The following is a 14,477-nucleotide window of genomic DNA, read 5'->3' as shown; positions in this document are numbered from 1 at the left end:
AACGAAACAGCTTCACTTAAGAAGGCCTGTCAGTGCGTCTAACATAGGCAGGACAACATCCAAGGACCCTCGCTTCTGAGACGGGACCACTCAAGGCTAGAAGCCGAAGATGATGTCTCAGGGGCTTAATTTTATACTAAGGCAATTGGATGGAGGACTTGATGGCATCTCCAGAAAATTTAGGAGGCTTGGTAAGTGAGAGGTTTCAAGTACAGGAGCAAATTGTAGAAGTTACCAGGGCTTGATGGGGCACTTATTTTTCCAACGGCCACGTTTTCTAAGAAGGTTATAATTTCCCCCAAGGGACCCTGGTGGACGGGCCAGGGGCATGTAACTCCCCCGCCCTGGCGGGTTTGCACTTGGACTCTTAAGGCTTTTTGTGGGTGCTTGAGGAGGCTTCCCCACAGTTTTTCTTCCAAGGTCCTCAGCAGGTTTTACAACCTCTTCCTCAGGGAGGCAGGAAAAGCCTGTGCCTTCCTTTTGGTGAACCCCATCCTCCCACAACCCTGCACTCCCGCCTCAGAAGGGACTTTTTTCTTACTGTTTTAAATGCTTGAGGACCTGAGGGTCCCAGAAGCGAGCAAGAGAAAACTGTAATTTGGTGTCAACTCTGCTGTGCCAGTTCCAAATTCCCCAGACTGGAGACCACAATGGTTTACACAACTGAGAGGCAGTGCGACTCCCTCCTGCTGACCCTTGGGCTGAGGAGCACCCCCAGAAATTCAGTCTAGCCCAGGGATGAAAATAAGATACACAGAAAAAAAAAAAAAAGATACCCAAGAAACATCTTTTCTTTTTTGCCTTCAATCTTTCCAGCCTTAGTTTTTTTTTGTTTTGGTCTGTTCTTGTTTTTGTTTTTCTTGCAGTAACATATATGCAATACAACGGTTCCCATTTTAACAACTTTCAAGTTACCAATTCACAATTCAACTCACAGTGTTGTGCCACCACCACCATCATCCGTTACCAAAACAGTTCCATCGCCCAACAGAAACTCTGTACCAATTAAGCATTAACTTAATCTCTTCTTATGAGATGGAGAAGGGTAACACAGAGGAGAGATGGGCAGACTGCGCCTGCAACGTCTACCGGAAAGGACAAAAGCCTTTGCCATGGAAATCCTTGGCAGGGAGGCAAATAAGGGGAGCATGAGTGTAAGATGTGGGGGTGGGACATGTGGGCGCTCCACTGGCGACTCCCAGGTACAGAGGGCATCAGGTCATCTCCAAACCACCTCCAACCCCAGCGCGTTCTGACCGTACAGCTGCCGGGCAGCCTGAATTGCTTCTAGAGAGAGAAAGAGGCTAGAAGCAGGCCAAAGCAGCCTGGTGGAAGCGGATGGGACCTGGAGGGGTTCAAGCCAAGAACTGCGTTCTCACTTGTCTCAGAGCAGGGCGGACAATCCCCACATGCCTGCTGCTGGGCCCGCACCCGGTGAGCCTTACGGCCGTTGTCAAGTGCGGTGTCCACACACGTGGTCTCAGGAAGTCCTGTAGTTGAAATAATAGTCACCAACATCTGCACAGCTTTAACAAGGACAAGCATGTTCACTTCCTTTCTCTCGCTTCCTCAAGGGGGTCTCTGCCGTAATGTGAGGCCCTAAAGATGGGTATTGAAAACCCTGTTTTGCTGGAGAGAAAACTGAGGCTCAGAGCATTTAAGAGACATGCCCAAGGTAACACAGCTCTTCTGGTGGAGGTTCTCTGCCTCAGCCAGGAGAAGTGGGGAGACTACAGGCTGTTCCCCGAAATGGACCGCCAACCTGGGTAGTGGCATTCACGGCAAGGACAGGGCAGCCCCAGGCTGCTGTGACCCTTTCTCAGCGCGGGTGCCCCAGTTGCCGAGAGGGAAGCGGGGAGCAAGCGGGCCATGGGCCTCCGGGGCCCTCCCTGCTCTGAGACCCTGGGGTCGGGGGAGTCCAGGATCTCAGTCCCAGCAGGGCCCTCGGGGGATCAGCCAGTCCAAGTCCCAGCCCTCCTGCTCAGCTCTGGCCACTCAAATGCAAAGCCTCCAGCCCCAACAGCCCCAGGGGGTTCGCTGTCCCTCCCCCGGCCAGGGCAGTGCTGTCAACTCGGCCCTTCAAGGGGGGCGGGGGGGCAGGGGACAGAGGGCGGCATGGGTGTGCAGAGGACAGACACCGCACGAGGTGTGCAGAGGACAGACACCGCACGAGGGATGAAACGGTGGCCAGGACATTCTAATTCCACTAATGAGGAGGCTTCTTAGGGGCTGGCCCACGTCGGCGACTGTTCCCGCCCCAGGAGACGCGGGGCGACCCCCGCACCCGGCAGCGCGGGAGCGGCGGGGGCGCAGCGAGGGGCAGGCGCCGCCTGGCCACGCGGGGGCGCCGGGCGCTGGGAAAGCCCGGAGGGACCGAATCGAAGGGCTGGACCCGGACCACGGACTGCGAGAGAGAAACGTAAAGATCACAGAAACTAAGAAACAACATCCTAGTTTTTGAAACAGGTAAGGAGTGCTAAGAGTCTAGACAAACCGAATCTGCAGTCACTCCCTGAAAAGAATTAAAAGGGCTTTGGCATGGCGCCCCTTGGCGGGTGGGGAGATAGGCACGTGTGGCAGGACAGGGAGTGGGGCGGGGGGGTGGGGGGAGCCTGGCAGGAGTCCAGGTGGCACAGGGTGGTGACTTGGTCCCTGGAGCCGTGATGGTGGACGAAAGCAGATGGATCCCAAAGACACAACTGAGAAACCAGTGTGCTCCGAATTCTCATTTCTCTCAGGGCAAGGCAATGCCCCTGAAATGGGTAGCCAATAAAATACAAGACACCCAGTTAGATTTTAATTCCATTTGGGGCATACCTATACTAAAAATTATTTGTTGCTCATTGAAATTGAAATTGAAGTGGGTGTTCTCTATTTTTTTTATTTGCTAACTCTGGCAACCCTGCCTCTGGTGCCCCAAATGCATACACGAGAGAAACAGAATTTCTCAAGTCCCAGAGACCAGAAGTTTTGGCTTTACCAGGGAGAGCACCAAGTGGCTCAGAACCTTCTTCCAAAGAAGCAGTAGACCAGGGCCAGGCACACTGCTGGTGGCTCCAGGGAGTTCAGCCTCAGAACGCCTGCTCTGTGGCCATGGAAATGCTGGGGGTCCCCCTAACCTGCCTCCACACTGCACACCTATCCCACCAGCTCCCCAAGAGCAGTACCAGGAAAACCAGGCCTGCAGAGAATGCAAAGTTTTCCATTTGTGGAATATTTGTCATAAATGCAACATGGCAGGTTCCTCTTACATCTCTCAAAAACCTCTTTTTCCTTCCTAGAACTTGGCACCATTTATGGCTCTGTATTTATTTGGATTACCATGAGCTTAAAGTCTTTCTTTCACCGCCTATCTGCTCCAGGAGGCAAGAACTGTTTCCCCATTGTATTTCTGGTGCTGACCCTAGCACATGGTAAGCTTGCAATAAGTATTTGTGGGATGAATGAATAAACAAAAGGCCACAGAATCCTAAGTGCCTGCACCATCCTGACAGTTCTCACTAGGCCTGAATTCAAGACCAGCCAGCTAGGAGACAGCTGGCAGGCTGGTTTGACCCGGTGAGTCTTCTCTCCGTTGCTTGGTGAACCTGGGATTGAACCAATTGTGAGAACAAAAGAGCAGTAAGGACTGGGTTCGTGTGAAGATATCTGGGGGAAAGACAGAGTCCATAGGGCTTTCTGCTCACCCAGGACTGCCCCACTTCCTTGGCAGCCAGCCAGGCCGGGGAAGGGAAGTGATGACAATGGTGCAGCCAGTTGGGCAATGGGGACCACACTCTGAGGATATCTCCGTGGGTTTCCCCTTCTCGGTAGCCATCTTTCTTTCCCTGGGTAAACGGTGCCCTGCTGGCAACGGTGCCAGCTGAGCACCACCCCAGTTTCGATAGTCTCGAAACTAAAAGAATTTAGAGATGAGAGGGCCAGAAGGCATAAGTAGTAACGTTTATTGAAAGAGTTTATTAAAAAGAGAGAGTACACATTAGAGAGATTAATGCGGGCATGCCTAAGGGAGGGACACGCACTGAGTGGAGCGGGCCAGCTTGTTTCCTAGGAAAATTTTACCAGTGGTAGGTTTCCATAGTCACTTCTGAATACTAGGTGTCATCTTTGTTCTAGGAGGAGAGAGCTAACAGAATTCATGGTTAGTTGTCACATACCTGACATTTATCTTTGGGCAAATGGTTAACAATCTTTATGACCTTATGCTTCCTATTATTATATAGAGTTTGCTTTGGACCCAGAATTTTACAAGCTTTTATGGTTTGGGGAGGTTGCAGTGGTTTGGGGAAGTTTGGGGGCTGTACTGAAATTTTTGTTGTAGGAAGTTTGCAGCTCTGTATTAGTTCCTTTGGGCCGAGATAAGAAACAAGGAACTTGGAGTTGTCTGTTAACTCTTTCAGAGCTGAATAAGAAACCAAGGGCTTATAGTTGCCTTATTTTATCCTGCTTTACCTGCAGTCCTTCCTGCACTGGGGCCTCCAAAGCTTTACGTACCTTGAGCGAGAGAGCATCTGAGCCAGATAAATTGCTCTCAGGTAGGAAAAAGAAACAAATAATCTTCCAGGACTAGGGTGAAGAGAAAGAAAAGTAATGTTTCATTTCTTTCAATACAGTTTTGCTGTTTTCAGTTAGATTTATTCCTAGGTGTTGGACATTTTTCAACACTATTGTAAATTGCATTTTTAAAAATTTAATTTTCCAAATATGAATCACATTACTCCAGTGACTGTTTTGATGTTATTGGGGTTTGCTGTCACAGGTCTCTAATTTGTAGTGCTGGGTCAACTTATAAGATGTGTGTAGCAGGGGTCGGTGGGCGGGGGCCGTGGCAGGTGGAGGGGGTGCCGATTGCACCACACAGCCGTGGTGATGATAGGAGAATGTCACAGGGGCATAGTACTTTCTTGAGGCAATTCTTTCTCCAGATTTCTTGACCAGAATAAATGTGTTAATGTTGAGTACAGTTTTGGCCTGACAGTTCCCACTTGATGCTGAAAGGAACCGGGAATAGAAGTGAGAGTTTGAGAATGATGCAAATGTGTCTACAGGTATGGTGGGCGGGGAATGGTTGGCACAGAAGAGACCATCAGGACTATCTGAGGATGATTTCATATCATCTGAGCCTCATGTGATTGAATTGGAGTGTGGATATACTTCACGACAACTGGAAGCCCGCAGGCCTCTTGCAGTGTGCCCTGCTGCAACTGACATTATCTGCTACAGAGATGTGGGCCAAGAGCCAGAGTTTGCCAAAATTCTGGTTTGCTGGATTTGCTGGGACTGGCAAGTGGGGGTGGAGACAAACCAGTTCAGAGACTCCACAACGTGGAGGGAGTGGGAGCTAAGAAGTAAAGCAAGTTAGAAAACCAGCTTGTACAACCGACACACACACACACACACATGCATGCACGCACACACAAATCGTGAAATGTTGGAAATTCTTATTAGGGAAAAAATTGAAGCCAGTATTCAAGAAAAGAAAAAATCCAAACAACCCACCACAACCAACCAAAAAGCTTTCCAGAAAGTACAGGCCCAGACTGAGAAAACCTTCCATTTCAGAAAGGAAAATCACCCACGTTAGCAATTACACAAAATGCAAATCGACTACACACTGTAAGCAAAAGTCTAGATGTGACCGGTATAAATGAAAACAAACAAAACAGATATAGGCTGCTCGAACATCAGGCAGGACACACACACACACACACACACACACACACATAAAAGATGGGGAAATGTATAGCACAGGAACCCTAAGCCAAAGAAAGCTGAGGCAGCTCCAGGAACATTTCACCAGGGACTCAAAAAAGAGAAGGAAGGCAGAGAGGTCTTGCCCATCAATCCCTTCAACCTTCAAGAAACTTCCTCCTTCCTTTCCTTCCCTCACCTTGGCCCTTCTTACCTGGTGGGGAACGGGGGTGGAAAGAAACTTCCAGAGTTCAGTTGGAGCCTGGACTCACAGGTTGCAATGGGTCAAGGGCACCCTGAGTGAGTCATCTGAAGGGAAGAGGGTCCCGAAGGGAATTCCTGTGGCAAGAAGCTTCTAGAGAGCTTCTTGGGAGAGACCCAGGGTGTTCCTGGGAGAGACCCAGGAACACCCTGACTAGGTAAGGCTTTCATCGGCCACCTCAGTTCTCCTGTGGCTACAGGCTGCCCCCCTTCCAAAATAGCCCCTGCCTGTGAAGCCCAGGGTCTGAGGGGGTGGGAGGCAGGCGGGCAGGAAGATGGAGACTGCACCCAACCCCCCCAGCCCCATACCCTGCTTGGGTTCAGCCCCCTCCTCTCAACCAAAAGTGTTCTTCAGGGGCCCCTCTGGACCCTCTGGACAGCATATCCAGAATCCTAAAGACCACCTTTTGGCAGGAACCAAAAAGATAACCCAAAGGGACCCCTTTTTTTCATTCTGCACTTTAGCAACTCTGCAGGAAAAAGGAACACAGTAAACATCACACTTTTTATTGACATCATTCTGTACCCTCATCTCATCACACACACACACACATTTAACTGCCATCCTCAGTATGCACACACTATTTACACTTTCTAAAGTGTCTTGTATCTACAACATTCACGTGTGTCCCAGTTGCAGTGGGGGTGCGACCTTCCTCCAGGACACGTCTTGTGGGGTTTGCCCAGCCATTCACCTCTGTGCAGATATTTGGCTTGAAGTGGAATCAACGCCATTGCAGTCATCCTTCCATTCCTCTTCCAGGTTTCCTCTGGGAAAGTGAGCTCTCCAAGCCAGCCGGCGTGCAGACTCTTTGATAGCTCTTGTTACACATTTATATCTTGCTCTCCAGAAAAGGTGAACCAATTACAGTGTATGGGGTCTCCAGTGTACCCACAGCCCTTTAAAAACTGGGTTTATATATTTAACAGATAGGTAGTTTATTTCCCCTCCATTTTCAACTGAGAAAACTGAGGAGCAGAGAGTCACTTTCCCCAGGTTCACACTGCTAGTCAACAGCAGGTCCAGTTCTAGAGGTCATGTCTGCTGACCCCCAGCTAGTGCTTTTCCACCAAACAGCACTGCCTCTGAAGTTGCTTCTAGACTTGGACACAGCGGGCTCTTCTTGCTTCTCCTATCCTTTGTCCATGGAGGACAACACAAACGAAGGTCCTCATTACTGTTCCTGTGTCATGCAGTCCAGGTTCTCAGCTTCAGCTGGGCCCTTCTCTAAGCCCCCTACATCCAGACCCTGAAGAGCTCCTCAGAAGACAGCACAGCCATGGCACAGGTGCTCACCTCTTCCTTTTTGCAGCTGATTAACTTCTGGGGTGAATTGGTTATTTTCTGGAAAGTAATTTTTCATTAATATTCATTAGATGCTAGTAGTAGTAAAGAATATCATAAAAATCCCAACTATTTGGTTAATTAACTTTCAAGCAGCAAAAAAAAAAAAAAAAACCCAAAGACAGTTCTGACCCCTAGAGCAGAAGCTTCCAAAATTTGCTGAGATCATCTCCCAGTTCACTTCCCTGCAGTTCTCTGAAGCCCTGATTTGTCAGTGCTCCCTTCACTGTGACCCTGCCTCACAAAAGCCCAGAATGTAATTCTGATTAAAAAAATAAATAAATCTAAACTTCTTTCCCCAGAGAGATCTGAAAACAATGACCTGTTCTGAAACACTCTTTCTTACATATATTTCATATCCTCCATCTCCTCCTAGCAGCCCCCATACGTAATTATAACTGGTTGTGACTTTTCAGAGGAACTCTTCCACACATCACGAGCCCACTTGCCTCCACCCAGACTCTCTAGGTTCTTATGTAATTGCCTCTGAAAGCCCCTCCCATTATCCCTCCAATGAGGGATATGTGGGCACCGACACATGGTGCTATGGTTTGCCTCCACCTCAGTCCTTCAGGAAACATCAGCTTCATCAAGACAGTTGAGGAAGGGTTCTTGACCCCTGTTTGTAAGGAGTTAATTGCAGGGGTTATTCTTAGTTTGCATGGCAAATACCAATGTGAAAAGATAACGAAGGGGAGGATTATGGGAAGTTAGCAGAGCAGGAATCTCCAGGAATATGTCCCCCTTTACCAAAACAACTGCTGAACTAGCAAAGACTATCTGGATCAATTATTTTTTAACTCCAGAGTATAGGGAACACTTGTAGCATCCAAGAAAGAGCTGAATGAAGAGGGCTGGCAAATCAAGGTAAATTTTGGTGGCTATCACCTCACATCCCCAACTGCATGGCAGGCAGTAGTGGGGATTGCAGCTCATGTTCCTCGTGCAGTTTACTGGTGTCAGCATGGGCAATAAAGACCTAGTCCTCCAAAAACCAGGGATCACTGCTTTTGATTAGCATTTTTGATGGCTGGGGAAGCCAGGACAGAGGGTAGCCATAGATTCAACCACCCTCAGGGAGAAGCAGAGAAGTCTTAAAGAGACAGTACCTCTTTTTTCTTTTCTCTCTCTCTCTCTCTCTTTTTTCTCATTCAGTGTTAGAAAGCAAAAATACTATTGATAAATAGAAAACTGACAGCTCCATCCCTCCACAACAACAATCCCAGAGGAAAGGGAGAATTAGATTTCCAGAGTTACAAAAATATAACACTCAGAATGTCCAGTTCTCAACAAAAAATTACAAAGCACATGAAAGTAAGGCCCATTCCCAAGGGAAAAAAAATAACTTTATGGAAATCATCCCTGAGGAAGCTTATACATTGGAACTATCTGTCAAAGATATTAAATCAACTGTACTAAATATCTTCAGTGAGCTAAAGGAAACAATGAGCAAATAACTAAAAGAAGTTAGTAAAACATCTGAACAAAATATATATAAACTATTAAAAGGAAACAAGCAGGGTGGGCCTGCTTGTTTGGTGGCTCAGCAGGCAGAGTTCTCACCTGCCATGCTGGAGATCCCCAGTGCCTGCCCATGCAAAAAAAAAAGAGACAAGCAGAAATTCTGAAGTTGAAAATTACAATAATTAAAATGAAAAATATATAAGGGGGATTCAGCAGCATATTTGAGCAGGCAGAAGATTCAATGAACTTGAAAATGAGATCACTGAAATTATCAATGAGAGGAGTAGAAAGAAGGATAAAGAAAAATAAACAGTGTGAAGAGCCTGTGGAACACCATCAAGCATACCATTATATACATTACAAGAGTCTAGATGGACAAGAGTGAAAAAATGGGGCAGAAAAAGTATTTGAAGAAATAATGGTTGAAAACTTCCCAATCTGATGAAAGACGTGGACATATACTTCCAAGAAGCTCAACAAACACCAAGCAAGATAAATGCAAAAGAAATCTTCATCAAGATGCATTATAATGAAATTTTCAAAGTCCAAAGACAAAGAGAATTTTGAAAGCAGGAAAAGAAAAGCAACTTGTCACATACAAGGATTCATCAATAAGATTAACAGTGGATTTCTCAGCAGAAACAATGGAAGCCAGAAGGCAGTAGGCTGACATATTTAAAGTCCTTAGGGAAAAAAAGTTTCAACTAAGAATTATATATCCAGCAAAAACTATCAAGAATGAAGACAGAATTAGGGACATTTGCAGATTTAAAAAAAAAGGCTGAAAGACTTCAATACCAAAGAACTGACCTATAAGAAATGCTAAAGAGAGTCACTCAAGCTGAAATAAAAGTATATAAAGAAGTAAGTCAAAGCCAAAAGGAAAAATAAAGAACATTAGTAAAGGTAAATATAAAACCCAGTATTATATTTACTGGGTATTATGTAGCTGCTTTTCTTCTTTGATGAATGAAAAGGCAAATGTATAAAACAGTAACTAAAATCTATGTTGTTGAACATACAGTGTATAAAGAGATCATTTGAGCCAATGTGATGATAAAGAGGGAGGAAATGAAATGTATAAGAGTAGAGCATTTTTGTAATACTAAAACTAAGTTATTATTCAAACTAGGTTGTTATTAGCTAAAAAGTTAATTGTGATCACAAAAGTAACCACTAAGGAAATAACTACAAATATAGAGAAAAGGAAAAAGGAGGTACATTACAAAAATCAACTACATTTTTAAAAAGTCAATAATGGAGCAATGAAGAAAGAAACATATAAAAGACATATAGAAAACAACTAAATTATAGTAGTAAATCAGTAATCAAAAACTTCTGAACAAAAAAAATCCCAAGACCAGATGGCTTCACAGGAGAATTTTATCAAACATTCCAGAAAAAATTAATACCAATCCTGCTGAGACTCTTCCAAAAAAAAATTGAAGGGGAGGAAACACTCGTTAAATTCATTCAATGAGGCCATCACACTAAGCCAGAAGAAGATACCACAAGAAAACAAAATTACATACCAGTATCTCTTATGAATATAGATGTGAAAATCCTCCACAAAGTATTAGCAAACCAAATCCAACAATACACAAAAAATAATTATATGCCATGATCAAGTGGGATTTATCCTACATGTGCAAGGATGAATCAACATGAGAAAAGCAATTAACGTAGTACACTACATTAAACAGAATGAAGTGGAGAAAAACACATGATTATTTCAATTGATGTGGAAAAGGCACTTGACAAAATCCAGCACCACTTCTTGATAAAAACACTTAGAAAACTATGGAGAAAACTACCTCAACATTATAAAGAGCATATATGAAAAATCCACAGCTAGCATCATACTTAATGGTGAGAGACTGAAAGCTTTCCCTTTAAGATCAGGAATAAGACTGGGATGCCCACCTACATTCAACATTGCATTGGAAGTTCTAGCCAGGACAGTTGAGCAAGAAAAAAGAAATAAAATGTATCCAAGTTGGAAAGTAAAACTTAAAAAAAAAGTAAAACTTTCCTATTTGTAGATGTCATGATCCTATATTCAGAAAATCCTGAAAAATCTACAACAAAGTATTTAGAGCTAATAAAATAAATTCATTAAGTGGCGGGGTACAATATCAACATACAATAATCAGTAGAGTTTCTATACACTAGTTATGAACAATCTGAAGAAGAAATCAATGAAACAGTTTTATTTACAAACAGCAATTAAAAGAATCCAATATATAAGAATCAATCTAACCAAGGATGTAATAGAGTGTACCTTGTGAATTACAAATCATTGCTAAAAAAAAATCAAAGAAGACCAAAAAAAAAAAAGGAAAGGCACTAGATGTTCATGGTATGGAAGTTTAAATATTGTTGAGATGTCAGTTCTACCCAAAATGATTTACAGATTCAACACAATCCCAGTCAAAATTCCAACTACCTTCTTTTCAGAAATGGAAAAGCTAATCATCAAATTTATATGAAAGGATAAGGGCCTCTGATCAGCCAAGGCCATTTTGAAAAACAAAGAATGAAGTTGGAGGACTCACACTTCTCAATCTTACAACTTCCTACAAAGCCACATTAATCAAAACAGCACGGTACTGGGACAAGGACATAGACAAAGGGAATAAAATCAAGAGCTCTGAAATCAACCTATATGTTTTCGGCCAACTGACTTTTGATAAGGGGCGGAAGAGCACTCAATAGGGAAGAATAGTGTCTTCAATTGGTGCTGGGAAAGCTGGATCTCCATTTGCAAAAGATGAAGGTGTACCCCTACCTCACATCACATAGAAAAATCATCTTAAAATGAATCAAAGAGGGCGGTCACAGTGGCTTAGCAGACCAACTTCTCGCCTGCCATGCCAGGGACCCAGGTTTGATTCCCGGTGCCTGCCCATGCAAAAAAAAAAGGACACAGAAATGAACAGAAGAAAATGGATCAAAGACCTAACCATAAGAACCAGAACTATAAAACTCCTTAAAGACAACATAGGGAAGCATCTTCAGGGTCTTGTGTTAGGCAATGGTTTCTTAGACTCTATACCTAAAACACACACAAGCAACAAAAGAAAAAATAGAAAACATGATCCTCATCAAATTTTAGAAACTCTTGTGCCTCAAAGGACTTTTTCATAAAAGTGAAATTACAACTTACACAATGAGAGAAAATATTTGGAAACCATACATCCAATAAGAGATTAATATCCAGAATACATAATTTTTCAATTCAACAAAAAGACAAACAACCCAATTTAAAAATTGGCAAAATACTTCAATAGACATTCCCCCAAAGAAAATATACAAATGGCCAAAAAGGACATGAAAAGGTGCTCAAAACTGTTAGCCATTAGGAAAATGCAAATCAAAACCAAATGATTTTGAGTTTGCTCTCAAGAGGAGGTTGCTCTTACACAAGCTGCAGTTAGACCTTGCTACCTATCATAACGTGCCAACCCCCAAACAGGTCCATTCCAGCCAATCCTAAAGAACACCTAGGGCAATATATAAAATTCCACAAGGGTTCCATTCAGTAGAGTAACTTCCCAGAAACCTACTGATCCTTTATCTAGATAAGTCCTGAAACCTAGAGGGCCCATCCACTCCAAAAATCAGATAGTTCCATCTCCTTACCCCATATTAGTGACAGACCCTTCCAATATGAAAAATTAAGAATGACCAAAAAAAATGTGATACCATTTCATACCCACTAGAATGGCTACTACTAAAATTAAAATGGAAAACTACACGTTTTGGAGAGGATGTGGAGAAAGAGTAACGTTCGTTCATTGATGAAAAATGAAAATTGGATGGCTGCTGTGGGAGACAGCTTGGTAGTTCCTTATAAAGTATAGAATTACAATATGGCCATCCCCCTCCTAGGTATATACCCGAAAGAATTGAAAGCAGAGACCTTGAATAGATATTTGCACTCCAATGTTCACAGTGGCAATATTCACAATTGCTAAAAGATGGAAGCAACCCAGCAACCCAAGTGTCCGTCAACTGATGAATGGATAAACAAAATGTGGTACATACACACAATAGAATATCATTCATCTGTAAAAAGGAATAAAGTTCTGATGCATGCAACAACGTGGATGAACCTTGAAGACATCCAATTGAATGAAATAAGCTTGTCACAAAAGGACAAATACTGTATGACCTCACTAATATGAATTAAAATATAAGCAAACTCATAGAGTCAGAATCTAGAATATAGGCTACAGTGTATGGGGTGGGGGTAGGGAAAAGGTAGTTAAGTCTGAAAATGTACAGAATTCCTATTTGGGACAATGGAAATGTTTTAGTAATGGATGGTAGCAATGGTAGCAGAACATTGCAAATGTAACTAATAGCACTGAATTAGATATTTGAGTGTGATTAAAAGGGAAAAATTTAGGTCATATAGCAGTTACCAGAATAAAATTTAAAATAACAGCAGAATGGAACTGTACAACTCAAATTGTGAACCCTAAGTTAGTACAACTACAAAAATTTGGTTTCATAATTTGTAACAAATGTGTATGCACGGTATTACTAATAGGATGGCACAGGGAATCCTGTATTTTGTGCATGATTGTTCTTCAACCCACAACTCCTCTAATAAAATGGAAAGAAAGTGAAAAGACAAGCTACAGAATGAGAGAAAATACATTTGATAAGGGTTTAATATCAAGAATACATCAAGAACCCCTACAACTCGACAACAAAAAAGACGAACAATCCCATTTTAAACTGGGCAAAAGACAGTTCTCCAAAGAAAATACACAAATCACCAGTAAGCACATGAGAAGATGTTTCAACATCATCAGCCATTAGAGAAATGCAAATCAAAAGTACAAGATACCACTTCACACCCACTAGGACAGCTATTATTTTGGGAATAAACAAGCGTTGGGAAATAACAAATGTTGGATAGGATGTGGAGAAATAAGCCTTGTAAATTGTTGGTGGAAATGCGAAATGTAAAATGGTGCAGGCACTGTGGAAATAGCGTTTCCTCAGAAAGTCAGTCATAGAATTTATCACATGGCCTGACAATTCCTCTTCTGGTTATCTACTCAAAAGAATTGAGAGCAGAGTCTTGGACAGATAGTTATACAAAAATTATTCACAAAAGGTGGAAGCTACCTAAGCATCCATCAACAGATGAACGGATAAACAAACTGCGGTATGTACATAACAATGGAATATTTCTCAGCCATAAAAAGAAATGAAGTCCTGATACATACTATAATATAGATGAAACTTGAAGACATCATGTTGAGTGAAATAAGCCAGACACACTTTTGTATGATTTCTCTTATATTAAACATGTAGTTATAATAAACAAATTAATAGATACAAAAAGCAGAAACAGCAGAATAGTGGTTACGAAAGGCAGGGAGGAGGGGGGAAGGGGAGTTGTTGCTTAATGGGTTCTTGTTTCTGTTAGACAGAGGTGAAGGTTACACAACATTGTCAATGTACTTGATGTCACAGAATTGTAAACCTAAAAATGGTTAAAATGATATTTATGTTATGTAGATTTTACCACAATAAAAATTTAAAAAAAAAAAAAAAGTCAAGGAAGCCATGGACAAGCAGGGCTCATCGAGTGAGGGGTGTCAAGTGGAACCCAGCACCAGTTATTTGCTGCTGGTCCTATCAGATGCTCAGAACACTGGCTGCCTAAATCTGCAGCATTTAAACTTGATCAGTTTTT

General features: G+C 43.0%; 1 protein-coding gene across 3 annotated transcripts in view; it reads right to left on the bottom strand.

The window, feature by feature from the left end:
• Positions 1 to 6,445: 6,445 nt before the first annotated feature.
• Positions 6,446 to 14,477, bottom strand: part of IL20RB (interleukin 20 receptor subunit beta) — a 36,465-nt gene continuing 28,433 nt past the window's right edge. For all 3 annotated transcript variants that reach the window (XM_077130218.1, XM_077130216.1, XM_077130217.1), the window contains one exon: positions 6,446 to 7,297. In XM_077130218.1, the coding sequence (XP_076986333.1) occupies positions 7,215 to 7,297 (83 nt within the window). In that variant the 3' untranslated portion in view covers positions 6,446 to 7,214. The remainder of the gene's footprint in view (positions 7,298 to 14,477) is intronic.

This window comes from Tamandua tetradactyla, chromosome 15, assembly GCF_023851605.1.
Source record: "Tamandua tetradactyla isolate mTamTet1 chromosome 15, mTamTet1.pri, whole genome shotgun sequence".
Taxonomy (NCBI): Eukaryota; Metazoa; Chordata; class Mammalia; order Pilosa; family Myrmecophagidae; genus Tamandua; species Tamandua tetradactyla.
Note: the sequence above shows the minus strand (reverse complement) of the source record. Positions and strands in the feature narration are given on the sequence as shown.